A 19,306-nucleotide genomic window follows, 5' to 3' on the forward strand; every position below is an offset into this window, starting at 1 on the left:
GGGCATTTACTTGTTTGCTGCAGATCTTCAGTCTCTAGGGCTCCTATAAAGCTATTTTAGTCATTAGTTGTTTATTATATATTTTCTTGGAAGAATGAGAGTCTGGCCATGTGCAATGGCTCACGCCCGCAATACTAGCACTTTGCGAGGCCAAGCCAGGCAGATCATCTGAGGTCAGGAGTTTGAGACCAGCCTGGCCAACATGGTGAAACCCTGTCTCTACTAAAAATACAAAAAATTAGCTGGGTGTGGTGGTGCGTGTCTGTAGTCCCAGCTACATGGGAGCCGGAGGTGGGAAATCACTTGAACCTGGGAGGTGGAGGTTCAGTGAGCTGAGATCATGCCATTGCACTTCAGCCTGGGTGACAGAGTAAGACTCTGTCTCAAAAAGTAAGTAAGTAAGTAAATAAATAAATAAATAAATCAATGCCTGGGACTTCCTATCCTATCATCTTGCCGATGTCCTCAAGAAATATATTCTTAAGCACACAAGAAATCTTTACAAAAACAGATTATATGGCAGTTCAAAACTCAAGCCTCAATAAATGTCAAAAAATCAGTGTTACAGTATACAGAAACTTTTCTTGCTTTAATGCATTTAAGGTTAGACTTGATAATATAAGGACTGTCTTACAAAATTCAAATCACACAACAAAGCAACTATTAGGTAAAAAAGAAATTAGGCTCAATTAAATTACCTTTTAAAAATTAAAATGGCATGAAGGCATTGCAGATTGAAAAGCAAAAGAAAGAAAATTCTAAAATACTTTTAATAATAGCAACAACAAAAAACTCTACATATAAAAGCTTATAGGTTGCAGCTAAAATAGGATTTAGAGGAAAATTAATGGTCTTAAATGCCAACATTGGAAAATTAATGAGCCAAACAATACTACTCCATCTTGAGCACATAAAACAATGCTGGCCACATATAGACACACAGATATTTGTTGAATGAATTATTGAATAAATCTAACTTAACACATTCGATAAAGGAAAACATGGAGTTGGCCCCAAAGAAAGTAGAAGGAAAAAGAAAGTAACTGAAAACAAAAAAGATATTATTGACATATAAAATATATAATGGAATCAGTAAAGTCAGAAGTTAGTTGTTCCAAAAATCTTATTTCATAGATAAACTTATAACACATATAGCAGTCAACTGGGAGGCAGAGATTGCAGTGAGCCAAGATCATACCACTGTGCCCCAGCCTGGGCAACACAGCAAGATGCTGTCTCAAAAAAAAAAAAAAAAAAAAAGCAGCAATTAAATCATATCTTGAATACTCTGGTAATTATTGTCTTCAGGTAAGCTGAATGAAAATGAGAGTCAGTATTTATCTTTTGAGAATTTGTTTAAAGGTCCAAATTCAAATGCCCTCATGTCCAGACAGACTACCTTTTACCATTCTCCCATGGACAAGAAGTAACAGGGCATCAATATCATGATAGCCTTGTTTGATTTGCCTCCTGCTTAGGTTTGTCTCCAATTGGACAGACCAGATGGGAATTAGTCCATGAGAACCACACCGCAGATGAGTTTGGGAGTTTGCTCAATGTAGTGTTTTGATATGGGGATTGAGAAATTCAGAATCCCAGATCCATTTCATTGGCCTTTTGCATTGGCCTCTGTGTGACCTGTGATTAGGCACTGGCATCAGCCCACTCTAGTAGGCTATTTAACCCGGACTGTGACTCACTTCAGTGGTGGGCTGGTGGCTGGAGAAGTAGCAGCATCTATACTCAAGACACACTGGTGACGCTTCCTCACAGTCCTCACAGCTCACCATCAGGACTTCTGACTACTCAGCCATTGTTCCAAACCAAGCTTTACCCATCTTGATTTGGTGTCTTGAGCTGTCATTCTTGGTGTCTGTCATCTTGATCATCTTGATTTGGTGTCTTGAGCTGTCATTCTTTGGTGTCTGTCATTCTAAAATAAGAACTGTCATTCTTATTTTAACATTATGCTACTTTCCTGGATATACTTCCTAAATCTTTTGGCTAGAAAATCTATTATCAGGGCAGATGAGGCATTTATTCATTAATTCAACAAGTATTTATTGAACATCTCTCTTCCAGGTGTGCTATAAATACTGAATAAATACACAATCTTCCCTGTTTGAAAGAAATACCTTTAATGGAATTACTCCCTGCATATGGCTTACAGGATCAATATGGGTCATGTTTTTGCAATGGGCCTCTTGATGACCCCAGGATTTATAGTTGTGATCACTTTTTGCACACTAGTCACACTACTACAAGTTGAATATCCCTTATTTGATATCCTTGGGACCAGAAGTGTTAAAAATTACAGTTTTTTTGAATTTTGAAATATTTACATATACATAATGGGATATCTTGGGGATGGGGTCCAGGTCTAAACACAAAATTTGTATTTCACATATAAATGATACACATAGCCTGAAGGTAATTGTATTTTCTTTTGGGGATGGTGAACAAAGTGTGTATATGGTGCCTGCATTTTGACTGTGACCTGCCACATCACGTCAGATGTGGAATTTTCTATTCATGGCATCACATTGGTGCTCAAAAAGTTTCTGATTTTGGAGCATTTTGGATTTCAGATTTTTGGATTAGGGATGCTCAATCTGTATTGCTGATCACATTTCCTTTTCGGGGACTCCAGGATTTCCAGGAGAAACAGCTTGGAATGAAATATATATATGGGTGTATATATTTTACACATACACACACACACACGTGCTGAATGTGGTAGGATACACAAAAGAAACCACAGCAGGCCTTATCACACTATGTAGCCCAGGACGGACAACTGGGAAATGAGGAAGACCGAGAGCTCAGTGGGCATTGGGCAGGATGAGGCAGCTTGCCTGAGCAGAAGCACCAGCACAGACCTTACATCAGAGACAGAGCTTTACTAGAGTTTGGCATTGACCAGAAAATGGATTTCACATGCATAGAGAGTGGAAAGACTGCATTGGTCTTTTTTACTACCCTCATGCTGGAAGTTTTACTAGTCAACTTAAATGTAAATGCCATGATTGGCTCTGGTTCAAATTTTTGTAACACAGTAGTTCTCAGAACTATTTTACACTCTTAAAAAGTTTTGAGGTTGGGTGCCGTGGCTCACACCTGTAATCACACCTGTAATTCTTTTTTTTGGAGATGGAGTCTAGCTCTGTCGCCCACGCTGGAGTGCACTGGCGCGATCTCGGCTCACTGCAAGCTCCGCCTCCCGGGTTTACGCCATTCTCCTGGCTCAGCCTCCCGAGTAGCTGGGACTACAGGCGCCCGCCATCTCGCCCGGCTAGTTTTTTGTATTTTTTTTAGTAGAGACGGGGTTTCACTGTGTAGCTCAGGATGGTCTCGATCTCCTGACCTCGTGATCCACCCCTCTCGGCCTCCCAAAGTGCTGGGATTACAGGCTTGAGCCACCGCGCCCGGCCTCACCTGTAATTCTAATACTTTGGAAGGCCAAGGTGGGTGGATTGCCTGAGCTCAGAAGTTTGAGACCAGCCTGGGCAACATGGTAAATCCCGTCTCTACCAAAAATATAAAACATTAGCTAGGTGTGGCAGTGTGTACCTGTAATCCCAGCTACTAGGGAGGCTGAGGCAGGAGAATTGCTAGAACCCGGGAGGCAGAGGTTGCAGTGAGCCGAGATTAGGCCATTGCACTCCAGCCTTGGCGACAGAGCGAGACTCCGTCTCTTAAAAAAAAAAAAAAAGTTTTGAGAGCCCACAAAAACCTTTGTTTGTGTGAATCATACTTATGAATATTTACCGTATTAGAAATGAAAACAGAACATTAAAAGAATTTTAAAATAAGAATAAGCCCATTGCATGTAAAACATAAAATGTAATGAAAAAGAATGTACTTTTCAAAATAATCTAGTGAGAAGAGTGGCATTGTTTTATATTTTTAATGTCTGGCTTAATAGCAAGCAGTTAGATGCTCACACCTGCTCCTGCATTCAGTCTTTGCCCATGTTCCATGTCATGGAGTGTCTGGAAACTCCACTCTATGCTGGTGAGAGAGTGACAGTGAAAAAGGCAAATCATGTCTTTGTGTTATTAGGAAAATAGTTTTGCCTTTGTGGACCTCTTGAAAAGGCCTTAGACCCTACCAGGGGAATCTAGACCACACTTTGAGAACACTGTTCTAGAATCTCATGGCTGACAAGGTGCTTTCAACATATGTCAACCTTGTCAGTCTTTCCCACACACGTTTCATTGAAGACTGAGGAAGGTAAAGGTATAACCCTGGGGCCTGGATGAAGCAGCTTACTCTAAGTGTGGAATTTCTTTTCTTTTCTTTTCTTTTTTTTTTTTGGACAGAGTTTCACTCTTGTGGCGCAATCTCAGCTCACAGCAACCTCTGCCTCCCAGGTTCAAGCGATTCTCCTGCCTCAGCCTCCCTAGTAGCCGAGCTTACAGGTGCCTGCCACCACACGTGGCTAATTTTTTGTATTTTTAGTAGAGACAGGGTTTCATCATTTTGGCCAGGCAGGTCGTTAGCTCCTGACCTCAGATGATCCACCAGCCTTGGCCTCCCAAAGTGCTGGGATTACAGATGTGAGCCACGATGCCCAGCCAGAATTTATTTAAAGGTTGTTATTTTGTATTAAACATTCATCTGAATTTTGCATGCAATTTCAAAATATATCTGTGTTTGTTTTAATATGACCATTTCTCCTTTAATCATTGAACACTCACCTCCAAGAGGATTGCTCATGTTGATCCTGTGGTTTCTTATACATCCTGAATCCAGCGTGAGAAGCAGAGACATTAGGGACCTCATAATGATGCCAAGTAGTGGAAACTAGCCCCATTGTTATGGATTAGGAAGTTAGAGGCTAGAGAGGTTAAATACCTTTGTGGAAATAAAGATCAGCCAAATGAGAACAAGCAAAGGCTATTCAGAGCTTGCTATTGCAAGGGAGTCAGCTACTGTCACTAGTGTTTTGACAGAGACTCAAAGGCAGGCAGAGAAGTAGGAAGGCTTCAGCTATGCCCTGATTGGTGGCTGCTGGCATGGGAAAGCTGTAGGCAGCCAAGCAGAAGTGGGCATTCTATGTTATGGTTAGGGGAGCATATCTGGCTTTCTCTGGTTGGTCCTAGGGTGCAAGCAGGAACCGGAATTAGGGAAGCTGTTACTCATCAATTCCTAGTCATATTGCGTCAGTTGTTACAGAGGTGTTTAGCTTCCTGGATTGTCCCTAGACATAGCATTCTGACCTCCTACAAGTCTGACTTGCAGTAGGCTGGCTTTCTGGGCTGATTGTAGATAAAGGGGTTACTTTTCTGGGCAGGTTGCTGCAGGCTGAGGATCGATGTTCTGTTTTTATATATGCTCTGGCCATTGTTCATTTATATATTCAGTTTCTTAACTTCCTAAAATTTATGAAGCTGGCAAGTGGCAGATCCAGGACTTGAATCAAGGTCCTCTATTTCTAAATCTTACGTCCTTTCCCATATCACAGGCAGGCTGCCTTGAACCCAGGTAAAACAACCATCAATGCTGTCTTTGCCCCAGACCTTGCCTTCATCATTTTTTTTCTTTTCAGTGAGTTTGTGTTGTACTCTAAATGTACTTGTCCACCCTATTTAAAACATGGCATATTTTTGGTGATGCTAACTATAGTCTTAAGATAGTTATTCTTAGAAGATTAAAACCTTCAGTTTTTACCCCAAAGTTTCCTTTCCTTCTCATCATTTACAATATGCAGGGTAGGTGGGAAGGAAGGGGAGTACATTTGCCCCAGGCTCTGGTTCACAGATGACAAAGATGTGGTTTAGTTTGGGTAGCATGACCTGGTCAAAGAGTTCCTAAGAAACTGTTTGGAGGACTGACACCAAGATATGTTTGTAACAGACTGGTCATCCCGGCAGAAACTGGGCTGCACTGAGGGGTGGTTTGTGAGGACACTGGTATGCCCTCTTTTTTACTATTAGGTGCAGCAGCTAAAGTGGGGGAATTCCTATTAAGCAATTAGTTGCCCATGACTGGATATGTTAAGAAAGACAAGCTTTGGAAGACAATAATATAATATTGTGGAATTATCCAGGCTGACAAACTGCCAAGGGTTGGAGCCCTGAAAACAATAGGAAAACCCAGGGAAAAAGCTCTGAAGAGACATCCAGGGACCCATTCCTTTTATAATAGGGAGTGCCATAATCAAGTATTAGGAATTACACTGTTCACATTGAACAGGTAATAGAGCTCCAAGAGATGATGTGGAAGAATATTGTCTGGGAAAAAAAGTTCTATTCTAGGCTTTCAGTGCATTTTCCTAGATTAAAACAAGGAAGGTAATGCAATGATTTATCCTTATGAAGGAGACTGAAGAAGAGGTCTCAAGAACGCATTTAACCTGCCTCGTTATTAATGAAGGGTGAGTGTGAATGTGATAGTTCTCTCTGGGGTCCCATGAGAGCTCCTGGGGTTGTATTTGCCCCACCATCACCAATAGAAAAGAGCAATTTAAACAATTTCCTGGGAGCTGCTCCTTACGTATGTTTGCTTTTCAGTCTTTTGGGGAGTAATTGAAATGGAATGTTTTTTCTTAGTTATACCCCGAGGTTTTTTTTCCACAGAGCCAGAAATGAGGGCCAAGGAGCCTTCTGTTAATTGTTGGAGTCTCCAGAGAGATTTCCCCCTTTGTTTAATTGACTTTTATTTCCCTGGATTCTTTGCACTGCCTCCCTCCTTCCTCTTCTATCCCAGTCCTGGGAAAAGGGTTGCTGTAAGATTGTGATCTTGAAGCTAGAGCCCTGCAATAGTGAATATTGATTGTCCCAAAGGAACCAAAATATGTGAAGGTAAAATTTGAAATTTGATTTAAAGACAAAGTAGGGGAGAAAAGGCCCAGCAGTGGGGTCAGCCTGAGAATTTTGTTGCGGCCAGTGCTATTGCTTGTTCCCGGGGCTGTAGCTTGTTCTGTACCACAGAGCAGGGCCTCTTACCTGCAGCTTCCTCTTAGGTGACTGACAGCGATGTATCACTCTGACTCACCTCAAGCGACAATGACAAGAAAGTAATGGCAGGGTATTTTGTAACATAAATGTGCGTATCCACCCTGAACAATATTAAGAATCATGGTCTACTTGATTGAGTTCCTGTGCAAAGTGGTTCTAATTAGAAGAACTAGGTTTGATTATGGCCAAAAACAGGTGAAATGATGAGAAATGAAGGGTAGGACCGATCTCAGGGGTATCTTCCAGTAGGTAAAGCGACAAAAATCATTCCAGCATTGCAAAGGATCCCACGTGCTGAACTGTTTTTGGGAATGAGGCAAGGGGTTTAAAGGGCCACCTGCCTTATCTGTGTTTTCTGCTGGGAAATGGAAATGCTGTTAAGAGCATTTGTAAAATCTGTTTCATAACCAAAGGAAAACATCTCCCCAAATAAAATGAAATTGTCACAGCCACAGCAGGTTTTTCTAGGATTTCCCCTTCATTTATGCTTGAATGCTCCATGGAATCTGAAGGCTCTGGGTGGGGTCCATTCTTCTTCTCCCCTCAGGAATGCTGCAAGGCAGCCTCCCTATTGTGAGAACTGCCGCCAAACTCCTTGAATCTTAAGGCGAGGAGGCTCAAAGAGCACATCAGAAAAGAGAGCTTAGGAGAGAAGGCAGATGAGTCCTCACCAGGGACAAAGAGCACATTCTTGCCTACAGCATTCCTTTCTGAAGTTTTCCACAGGTTCCCCATTGCTTATCAATGGCAAAACTCATCGTGTTGGGTTCACAGCTTCATTCCCAGTGATCCAATCTACATTTCCCCAGGATTTATCTGTCATCATGACCAACCTCCCTCCTGACCAACCCCAGTATGATCCAAGGGCAGGAGTTTGCCAAAGTAACGCACTCGAGTATTTGTCCGACTGCCCAGCAAACATCCACTGCCATTGTATTGATCATAATGTGGAAATAAGCAAAGACCATCCACATTAGAAGGAAAGGCTATTTATTCAGAGTATGCTATCGCAAAGGGAGTCATCCACTGTCACTCATGTTTTGACAAAGACTCAAAGGCAGGCAGAAGAGTGGGAAGGCTTCTGCTATGCCTGATTGGAGGCTGCTGATGTGGGAAGCTGTAGGTAGCTAACTAGAAGCGGATAGCCTATGTGATGATTAGCAGGGCATATTTGGCTTTCTCTCGTTGGTCCTAAGGTATAAGCAGGGACCCAAATTAGGGAAGCTGTCAGTTATTCTTCAGGTCCTGGTAATATTGGGCCAATTATTACAGAAGTTATTCTTTAGTTACCTGGATTGTAACTGGAGAGAGCACTCTGACTTTCTGTTAGTATAAGCTACTGCAGGCTGGCTCCCTGGGGTGACTATTGCAGATAGGCAGGGGCAGGGTGTAGGTAGAGTTCTGCTTTTACATATGGTCTGGCCATTGTCCATTTACATATTGTCTCAGTAATGAAGGGGTGACAGGGAACACAACCTAAATGGTCCTGGGAAAGGTGTCCTATAGAGAGAAGGCAGCAAGAGAAAGAGGTTTCTAGTTTTGCCAGTTACGTCTTCTGGGTCACTATTGGTCATATAACAACTATTTTAGAAAGGAAATGAATGGAATATGCTACGTTTATAAATGCTATTGCAGATATTTTAACACATTTCATTAAACTAGTAGGTGAAACCAAACATTATTCAAAAGTCTGGTAAAAAGTGGTAAAATGTGCTAGATTGACAAGAAGAAGAGGAATTGGCTGAGTTTAATAACTACCTTTTCTGACCTGTAACCTTAATACACAATATAATTTTTAAAAATCCAAAGCAAATCTCTGAAGTGAAGCCTGTGAAAAATCTACATAAAAGCATACATTTATCTAAGGGATACACAACTGGCCACTAGTAAATAGCAGATATGTATTTGTTCTCTTCCTTAAAAACATTAAGACAATATAGAATAGAACATACTATTGTTTGTAAAAATGAATTTATTAAAATGCTTATAATTATAAAAGAATATTAAAATGCACAGAAATGAACATTAATTACAAACTTTACATCTTATGCCACAATGTATGAAAAGCATCGTGAATAGTTCTACTTCACTTAAGCTGCTCATACATTTTTACCTTCTCAAACATAATTATGAACATAAAATGGTACAAGAAGTGTTTCAACAAGAGTACATTCTGACCCCCTATTGTGAATTAATGTTTTATGAAATTCAAGACACACATGCAATAACAAAGGGAAGACTTTGGTGACAGTTTACAAGATGGCCTTGTTTATTTTTAAAATAAAAATGATAGCTTTCCCTTTCTAATGACATACAGCTAAATTATCTGAGGGATGTTTAATGAAAAATCCCCTGAGTATTTGGTCTAATGTTTCAATATGCTAAAATTCACAGGCAATACAAAAGGATATAAAGCTCAGTTTCTCTAGTGGTTAACACTGGACAGGCTGAGGGCCAGATTCTCCCTCTTCACAGGTCCACTGCCACACCCATCAATTTCCCCAGGGCTGCTGCCTCTGAAGCCAGTTACAGATGCAGCCACCATTGTCTGCAGACACAGCTCCCTGCTTTTCTTCATCACTGCAAGTCAGCCCTGGACTCACTAACAAACACTGTGGATGGCATGGGGAAACGACCCTGCATCTCCACTACAACTTTGCTCTTTTGGGCATCTTAACAGTGTCAGATATTACATTTGGTGCCTTTAAATATGTAGAGGGTTTTGTTCCCTCCTGTCCACAGCAGCGCATGTAATCTATGAAGAGGATTTTCTCTGCTGGGGCTATGAAAACAAATGCACATTTCTTTTCAGTTCTATCATACATACAGGAGATAAGGTAAAAATATTTCCTTTTCTATGCTGACATACATGGCGAGTAATTGCCAAATTTAAACACAAGGAGATAGCCACACACTTCAGAGAAGAGGTAATAGAGAGGAAGTGACACCCGCTTCTAGAAGCAGTATCTCAGAAGTGAAGAGAGGAACAGTAGCACTCCCATCTTGGCTGCGAATGAGAAAGAGTTTCCTTCAGTGGGAAGAAATTCATTTCTCCATCCCAGTGCAGTCAGACCTCATGTGGCCTGTTTTGAACTCTGACTACATCATTAACATGATCAAGAGAGACAGTGAAATGGTGTCCCTGATCATTAAGACAATTCAAAAGCCGAGAATACTGCTTTGATGGATCCTACATAAATACTTAAAAATCATTCATGGCAGGCATTTGAAATCATGACCTGGAGTTAAGCTGCTTTTTTGTAAAAAGCCTCTAAAATCTGAGTTTCCCGTTGCTGCTAGGATTCTGATAGGTTGGCTCCTCTGGCATTTAACAGCATCCCAGTGAGGCCCATGCAGCATGACCATGATGCAAATCAGCTCCCTCTCCTGTACCCAGCACTGACCTGTTACCAGTAGGGGTGAGAGGGCCTGGCTCCCTGTCTTTTCCAGAGCCTCAGGAGGCCCGACACTTACAAGGCAATAACGTGAAGTAGGCTGCTAGGCTGAACAAAAGTGAGGGGGCAAGACGTGCATGGCAGGACAGGAGTGCAGCAGGAAGTAATCTCCAGATAATGGTAGGGTTTGTGACCAAACCATTTTCCTTTATTACTCTTAACTGCCTGATTGACTCTAGAGGAGGCCAAAAAATCAGATCTAATCTAGAGTCTCTTTACTTGATGATGAATAATCTCCGTATACTCCTGTCTCTAGTACAATTGACAGTTACATCAAATTACTGGGCCCGGAATAACAGGATGGAGGATGCAAGGAAGCCACATTCTTTATGGCAGAGACTTTGGTGTGTTGATCACTTTGGCATATAGAAATAAGCCAAGTCCTACAGACTCCTTGACAAAAGGCACTCCCCAACCAGTGACCACAATAGGGGCACTTGCTGTTTCTGCCCATGCACACAGTCATGCCCCAATGGCTGTGTAGTAAGCTATTCGCAAAGGCAGCTGGTGATGTGTAATACTGCACCTTCTGTATCTAATGAATAAAAGTCAACTGGTAGAAAATTGATGGGCTTGTCTTTTCCAGACAATTACGTTGATAAAAATGTAATTTTAATCATGTGATATCACTGTTTTCCAAGAAACTACACATCTTTAGAAAAGATAAATTAATTATCCAGATCAACATGAGTTAAAATGCTGTTTGAATCTGTAACTTTCCCTATTTTTGTCATTTTATTCCCTTGAGATCTGCAAAGCAGTCAACATTGATTAGGCACGGGACGTCCTAGGAGGGCTCCTGGAAGAGAAAAAGTGTCACTGTGGATTAGGACAAATACACTTCAAAACCTTGCTATCTTCATTCCAACCTACTACAAGTATTTTTTTGAGATGGAAAGACATGTTCAAATGAAGACTGAAACTATTTCCTCTGATTAACTGAGGTTTCCTTTCTGGAGGTATTGATAATACACCTAACTATTGTGAATCCTTGAGTCTAGTTAGCTATTTTTAATCACATGAAAGCTATTAAATCTATAATGATGGTACTGCAAGGAAAAGATGACCCTGGAACAGTTCTAGCAAAGTGAAGAAATAAAACATGGCCTGAAAATAAAGGAGATCACGCGCCTGAGAATAGACAGAAATGAAAGTAATCATATAGAAAACAAAGAATCCATTCTACTTTAGAAGGGGTGGTTTTTAAGCACACTAAGGGACTTTTTCTGTCAAATTGCAATTTATCAGAAAAAGGTAACATTTAGGTTTTCCAGGTGATAAGTTTTATGCCCTTCATGATCTAAGTTTTACATTTTCCAGTTTCTGCATTGCTAGCTGAAACTGAAAAATAATACATGTGGAAATGGCAATAGTTAAGACTCGTATTTGCCAAAGTGATTTAACTTAAACATTCTCATTAGTGATTCCTAATATATTTTGACAGAGCTAAATTCCTTAAAGTGCTTCTCAGAACATAAAGCTCTTATTCTAATTTTGGTCGTAAATTGTTATCTACTGCTTCTATCATTCGTTCAGCTATCACCCCCATATTTTTCGTCATATCTTTGAGGTGATTCTCATGAAGAAGCTTTTGGGTTAGGTATTTTTCTCTCTGGATCTTGCTCTTCGTGCGTTTTGATACATCGGGAATTGCATATGAAATGAAAAATTTCACAGAGTAGATGATGTGCTGGGGGAGAGAAGAAGAAAAATATCACTCACAAAGCAATGGAGGAGAACACCGAGTTCCTTTCATTCTTGCTTCTCATTATGGCAGTTTATCTGGACAAGGCAGTGGACATTTTACACACACATCCAACCACTGATGCCATCATGTCTAATCAATAGTGTGGCTCTGTCTAGCAGTTACTGTCACTTTCTACATATAAATAATACTATGTGATATGTAGAAAAGTATATACACACACATATAATGGTTATAAAGGATAAAGAAAAAATGAATACCCCAAAAAACCACCATTAAACTTAACAACTAGGATGTTGACAATGCTGTTGTATTTTGTGTCTCTTTTCCTAACGGCCCTGCACTTCTGCTAAAGTCAATGCTATCATATCTGAACAAGTGTATGTGTATCATTCTCACTTATTTTTTAAAAAGTTTGACAAAATATATATATAGACCCTCAAAATATAGTCTTGCTTGACTTCACCTTTATGATCTGCATGCAGTCTTTTGGAAATTATTTTCTTTTGTTTTGGATCAGGTTCTCACCCTGTCACCCAGGCTGGAGTGCAGTGGCGTGATCATAGCTCACTGAAGCCTCCTACTCCTGGGCTCAAGTGATCCATGTGCATGCCACCATGCCTGGCTACTTTTAAAATTTCTTTGTAGAGACAGGGTCTCGCTATGTTGCCCAGGCTGGTCTGAAACTCCTGTCCTCAAGCAGTCCTCCCAACTTGGCCTTCCAAAGCACTAGGATTATAGGCTTGGGCCACCACGCCAGGCTGCTTTTTGTTCAAAACTATTGCCTCAAATTCATCAATGTTGGCCGGGCGCGGTGGCTCACGCCTGTAATCCCAGCACTTTGGGAGGCCGAGACGGGCGGATCATGAGGTCAGGAGATCGAGACCATCCTGGCTAACACGGTGAAACCCCGTCTCTACTAAAAAATACAAAAACTAGCCGGGCGAGGTGGCGGGCGCCTGTAGTCCCAGCTACTTGGGAGGCTGAGGCAGGAGAATGGCGTAAACCGGAAGGCGGAGCTTGCAGCAAGCTGAGATCCGGCCACTGCGCTCCAGCCCAGGCGACAGAGCGAGACTCCATCTCAAAAAAAAAAAAAAAAAAGATTCATCAATGTTATTCTATAAAACTAGTCCATTAATTTTCACTGCTGTATAATATTCTTCTGTGTGAATACACTGTAATTTATTTGTTCCCCTGTGAACAGGCATTGAGATTGTTTCCAGTTTTCGTTTTAGGAACAAGGCTGCTGTGAACATTATTGTGCTGGAATCCTAGAGCATTATCTGCAAATATCTCAAGAGTGTGGACCTAGGAGTGGGACTGCTGAGACTCTGTCATGTGAATGTTCCATTTTATAAGAGGATATCAAAACATTTTCCAAAGCAGGTATACCAACTTACACTCCCACAGCAGTGATAGTTTCAGTTGTTCTACATCCTTGCCAGCACTTGGTATCATCAAACTATTTTTTTTTTTTTTTTACAGAGTCTCACTGTCATCCAGGCTTGAATGCAGTGGTGCGATCTTGGCCCACTGCAACCTCCATCTCCCGGGTTCAAGCGATTCTCCTGCCTCAGCCACCTGAGTAGCTGGGATTACGGGTACCTGCCACCACGCCCAGCTGATTAGCTAATTTTGGGTTTTGCCGTGTTGCCCAGGCTGGATTAGACTTTTTTTTTTTTTAGACCAATTTAGTGATTATGAAATGGACTTTCCCTTTGGTCTTACGCTGCATTTCCCTGATTACCAATGAGGCTAAATACCTTTTCATTTTTAAATTTATCAATAAAAAATCTCTGACCTAGCAAGGGGAGAGAGATAATATAAGCTTATAATTAAAAACAAATTATTCATGGTGCTAAAAAGTGATGAGTACTATGAAGAGATTCTTCTGTAGATTAGTCTGGATATGCCTAAGTGAGCAAACACTTTGAGGTGAGGGAACAAGCCCTGCAGATATCAGAAGGAAAGACATTCTAGGCAAAGGGAATAGCTAATGCAGAGCTGGTTTGGAGGAAACCTCCAGAGTGCATTCAAGAAAAGGCAAGGATGGTGCAGAGTAGGTGAGGAGGAGAGAAATGATGTCTGAGGGGCACTGGGGCATGGCTGGATCCATGAGGCCTTGTGTGCCACTGTGAGGACTCTGGCTCTGACTCTGAGTAAGAGAGGAAGACAAGAGCAAGCCCAGCTAGGAGACTCTGGCCCTAATCCAGGTAAAAAAAAAATGATAGTGGCTCTGACCTGGTGGTAGCAGCACAGTTGGTCTGAAGTGCTCACTGATATATTTTCAAAGGAAAAGTCAACCAGATTGGATATAGCATAAGGGTTCCAAGGACTCTGGCCTGAGCAGTGTTGAGATGGAGTTGCCATAATCAAGAGGGAAACACTGTGGATGGGAGAGATTTGGGGCTGGGTTGGGAGGAGAACATTTGGAGTGAATGGACGAAAATATAGGCATGTGGGGCAGTAGATGTGAGACATCTGTTAGGCATTCAAGCAGAAACGTCAGGTAGGCCATTGGATTCATGGGTGGAGTTCAGGAGAGGGGTGCTCTGGAAACAACCATTTTAAGGTCCTTTTAGCATACAGATGGTATTCAGAGCCAACAGACTCCAGGAGATCATCAAGAGACCAAGGAGAGAGAAAAGAAGACAACAAAGGGATGAGTCCCAGGATCACTAGAGTATAAAGTACTGGCATAGAACCTGAGGTGGAATGGCCAGGGACGCAGGAGGAAAGTGTATTTTCCTAGGAGCCCAGTGAGGAGGAGTTTCCAGGGGTAAGTGATGAGGAAAATCTGAAGTCAGATTTTCAGTGAAATTTTGACTCAGATTTTTGCTGAGTCAAAAGTTGCTAAGTCAGGTGAGGGGAGGGTGGAGAAGTGGTGGCTGCTGGTGACTGGCAAGAGCAGCTTCAGTGAAGTGGAGGGGGTGAAAGCATGACAGAAAGACAGAGGAATCGAGGACAGCATGAGTACTGGCAACTCATTCAACGGCGCTGGCCACAAAGAGGAGAAGAGAAGTGAAGCAGGACTGGCGAGGTAAGGATGGAGAGAATTTTGAGATGTGAGAGATATTAGTGTGTTTACTGATAACGGAAATTATATAGCAAAGGGACAAAGGTTGATGCTGTAGGAAACAGTTCTTTCATCTGTTTCTGAGGTAGGGAATACTTACAGATATGTGGAATTAATCTGTTATGTCACCCTTGCATTTCCAGGTTAAAGCCTCGTGGTGTGATGCTATCTTTTTAAAATATATCGCTAGATTCAGATTTGTACATTTTTAAAAATTTTTGCGTAAAGGTATACAACATGATGTTGTAAGACACATGTATGTAGTGAGTCCTCAACATCATCGACAGGTTCTTGGAAACTGCAACTCCAGGTCCTCCAACAACATCATTTCCTTCAATGTTGTTTCATTACAGCATTGATGAGAAAAAACACTGGTTTAGTTAGATGTTGTTATCTTAAAGTCATGGTTTCCAAGAGCCTAATGAGGATGTTAAGTGAGGACTTACTTTATAGTGGAACAAATTAACATGTCCATCATCTCACTTTACACATCTTAGATCTTTGCATCTATGTAATGAACAGGGTTGGCTTTATTTTCCTTTCTCTCTTCTCGTCTGATTTTAGGATTTAGGCTACTCTTAGCCTCACCAAATGAGTTGGAGAGTATTTCCTCTTTCTGATCTCTGAAGGCATTTGTATAGGATTGAAATGATCTGTTTTAAAAAGCTTGGTATCACTCTCCAGTAAAAACCACATGGTCTGGTGTTTTCATTGCAGAAAGATTTCAAACTTCTGCTGTAATTTAAGGTTTATAGCTACCTTCTTTAGCATTCTGGAGATAGATTACTCTCTTGGCTTCCGTTGTTACTGTTAAAAAGTCTACTCCCATTTTCGCTTTAGTTTTCTCTGTTAGTCATCAGTTTTTTTCCTCTGGTTACTTCCAAGGTTGTATTTTTGGTGTGCTGCATTTTCCTTGCAATATGTGTAACTGGATTTCTTTATTCTGCTTGATACATGTCATGCTTTCTGATCTGTGAACTCTTTCATCTCTTTTATCCATTTTCTGCTTCATTTTTTTAAGTTAGTATTTCTCATTCTTCCATATCACTTAACATTTTTTTTCACATTTTCTATTTTCTTATCTCCCTGCAATGTATCAGGAGTAATTTTTTCAGACCTATCTTCCAATTCACAAATTCTCTCTTCAGATTTGCCTAAACTTCTGTTTCATTCATGTTATTTTTTTTCATTTCACCAATGATTTAATTTCTAGAAGTTCCATTTAGTTTTTTCAAAATTGCCTTATAATTTTTTTTTAGTTTCTTGCTCTTTTAAAATTCTACCCAAAATTATTTAAATATTTTCACATACAGTTAATTTATATTTCTTATCTGACAGTTCAAACAAACCCTTGAGGTTATTGAGGGTCCAAATCAGTTGTTTCCTGCTGAATCTCATATTTCTTTTTTTTTTTTTAAATCACCTCTTGTTATTGACCATCTTTGATTGTGTGCTCATATTTGATTAGCTTGATCTGAGAAAAACCTGGGGTCTAAACTGAGGACACTTTTCTCCAGAGAAGAAACACACTTCTTTCTATTGAGACAAATGCAGCCCTGTTTTGGGTCTCTGGCTTATCCAGGAATCTCAAGCTCAGTTTTTCCACTTCCCTTCTGAACCAAGGCATGATCTCCTTGAGCTCTGAGATGGAGGCACTGATGTGTACCAGCTTGCTCTCTGAGCCCTCCAGCACTACAGGGAATTTCTCTGTTATGTCACCCTTGCATAACATAACCCTGCTCACTGCCCTATTACAGCCCATCACTTAGGCTGGGTGCAGTGGCTCATGCCTGTAATCCCAGCACTTTGGGAGGCTGAGGAGGGCGGACCACTTGAGGTCAGGATTTCGAGACCAGCCTGGCCAATATGGTGAAACCCCGTCTCTACTAAAAATATACAATTAACCAGGTATGGTAGCATGCACCTGTAGTCCCAGGTGCTTGGGAGGCTGAGGCAGGAGAATCGGCTAAACCTGGGTGGCAGAAGTTGCAGTGAGCTAAGATCATGGCACCACACTCCTGCATGTGCGACAGAGTGAGACTCTGTCTCTAAAAAAAAAAAAAAAAAGCCCATCACCTAGTTTTCCCTCTCTCTGTAGATTCTCTTCCCTTCCAGTGAGCTCAGAAATGCAAAGGAATTATCAAGCTGGCTCTAGAAGTTTTGCAGTGGGGATGGTCCACTGCATATGTAAAGACAATTAAATGGTCTACCACAATATCAAAAGCAGAAGGCCAATCACTTCATCAACTACATGTTTGAATAGAAACTTGTGACTCTTGCTGATATATCACATACTGTACTTGAGAAAGCCACTTACGATGGTGAACTAACCATGAGTTACTTGTCTTCCCTGTTTAATGTTTGGTAGCTACTTGAAAAAGAAAAAAAAACAGCTAGTGTAAGTACCAAAAAGCCAGGGAGTCTACCCCACTTCTTCTCTGCTGAGTGGTTTTATTCAGAGCAAATGAAATCCACCTGCCTCAGCCCCTCTTGCTGCTAAGAAAACCACATGCTATAGTTCTGGTCAATGAGATGTAGGTGGAAGTCCACGGTAGGGGCTTCTGGCAAAGCACTCTTTCCTGACAAAAAGGACTGGATATGGTTAGCATCGCCCTTCTTCCTGCTTTGCATGTAATTTGTTATCTGGAATTTCAGCAGCCATAAGGGGACACATATATGAGAGCAAATCCAAGAACTGGATATACTGCTTCCATCAGTGAACTGGTGTTGACTGATTCAGGAGCAACCACATACTTTCGTGAACTCTGTTATGTGGGTTGGAGGGGGAATCAACCTTATTTAAGCCACCATAGACTGCGTTTTCTGCTTCTTGCAGCTTAATACAATCCTATCGACCATACCAATTAAGTAACCTCTGATACTTTATAATTTGGCAGTAGCTAATTCACTCTGCATAGGAAGCATAGTTGGCTACATCAATTACAAATTTATAGTTGCCTTAGTCATTTTTCAGAGCTGGTCAATTTCAAACTCTCCCAGCAATAAAAGTTTCTCACAGGCAGAGATCACATCATCTTACTCATCTTGAATAAGCCCTTTCACAGCCCAACATGCTGCCCAGTGCCCTAAATTTTAAAAAGTTAGTAAAGAATGAAATTGAATCCCTTTTGCATATAACATGCTTTTAAAGTTTAAAAACAGATAATGCTCTCATTAATGAAGTTGTTTGAATATTTTCAGGTCAAAACTGATTAACATATTTCCTAAAATATTAGCAAGTGATAAGGTATCATACATGTTAAGTATGGAGTTGGCAACATTTAATGGAAGGTCTGCAAATACACATCCTTATAAACTGTTTGAAAGCATACTTTTCCTACCTCCATGACAATGATAAAAGCCAGCTTGGCTGCGATCACGTGCCAATAGTAGATGTTGTGTTTATACTCCTGGGGGTGTCCAGGTGGGTATCGGAAATCACGATACCTGAAAACGAAATGGAGACATATTGGGAGACCAATCTTTTTGACTGAATACTGTAAACAAAGGCCCCATTTAAAAAGAAGTCATGGCCGGGTGCAGTGGCTCATGCCTGTAATCCTAGCACTTTGGGAGGCCGAGGCATGTGGATCACTTGAGGCCAGAAGTGCGAGACCAGCCTGGCCAATATGGCGAAACCCCATCTCTACTAAAAATACAAAAATTAGCCAGGCGTGGTGGCACGCGCTTGTAATCTCAGCTATTCAGGTGGCTGAGGCATGAGAATTGCTTGAACCCGGGAGGTGGAGGTTGCAGGGAGCTGATATGGCGTCACTGCACTCCTGTCTGGGCAACAGAGCAGGACTCTGTCTCAAAAAAAAAAAAAAAGTAGAGATCATATTTGATTCAATGCTCTTTTAAACTGGACATCACATACATTTTCTCTTAAAGCTCAATTTGGTAACAAAGCCCCAAAATAACTACAGTTATACCTCATTTAATATTTAATCAGAGAATGATGGTAATAACAGGGTCCATCTTTGTAGAAAATAACCCATCTTTATAAAAGAACTAAAGTTTTAAATTTTTTCTCCCAACATTTATCCCTGTTTTCTCAAAACAATTCCTGTTTAAGGGATCATGTTTATAAATTTATTTATATAATGGT

The 19,306-nt window shown here is 41.0% G+C and overlaps 1 protein-coding gene across 5 annotated transcripts in view; it reads right to left on the reverse strand.

The window, feature by feature from the left end:
- Positions 1-865: 865 nt before the first annotated feature.
- ANO6 (anoctamin 6) overlaps positions 866-19,306 on the reverse strand; it is a 236,138-nt gene continuing 217,697 nt past the window's right edge. For 3 of the 5 annotated variants that reach the window (XM_011936063.1, XM_011936061.1, XM_011936062.1), the window contains 2 exons: positions 18,540-18,645; positions 8,947-12,107 (listed from right to left, as the gene is read on the reverse strand). In XM_011936063.1, coding sequence (XP_011791453.1) covers positions 11,901-12,107; positions 18,540-18,645 — 313 coding nt within the window. In that variant the 3' untranslated portion in view covers positions 8,947-11,900. Of the gene's footprint in view, positions 1,233-8,946; positions 12,108-18,539; positions 18,646-19,306 lie in introns of those variants that run through there. The other 2 variants (XM_011936066.1, XM_011936064.1) reach the window with 2 other exon arrangements.

Source organism: Colobus angolensis, unplaced genomic scaffold (genome assembly GCF_000951035.1).
Source record: "Colobus angolensis palliatus isolate OR3802 unplaced genomic scaffold, Cang.pa_1.0 Scaffold150, whole genome shotgun sequence".
NCBI classification, from domain to species: domain Eukaryota; kingdom Metazoa; phylum Chordata; class Mammalia; order Primates; family Cercopithecidae; genus Colobus; species Colobus angolensis.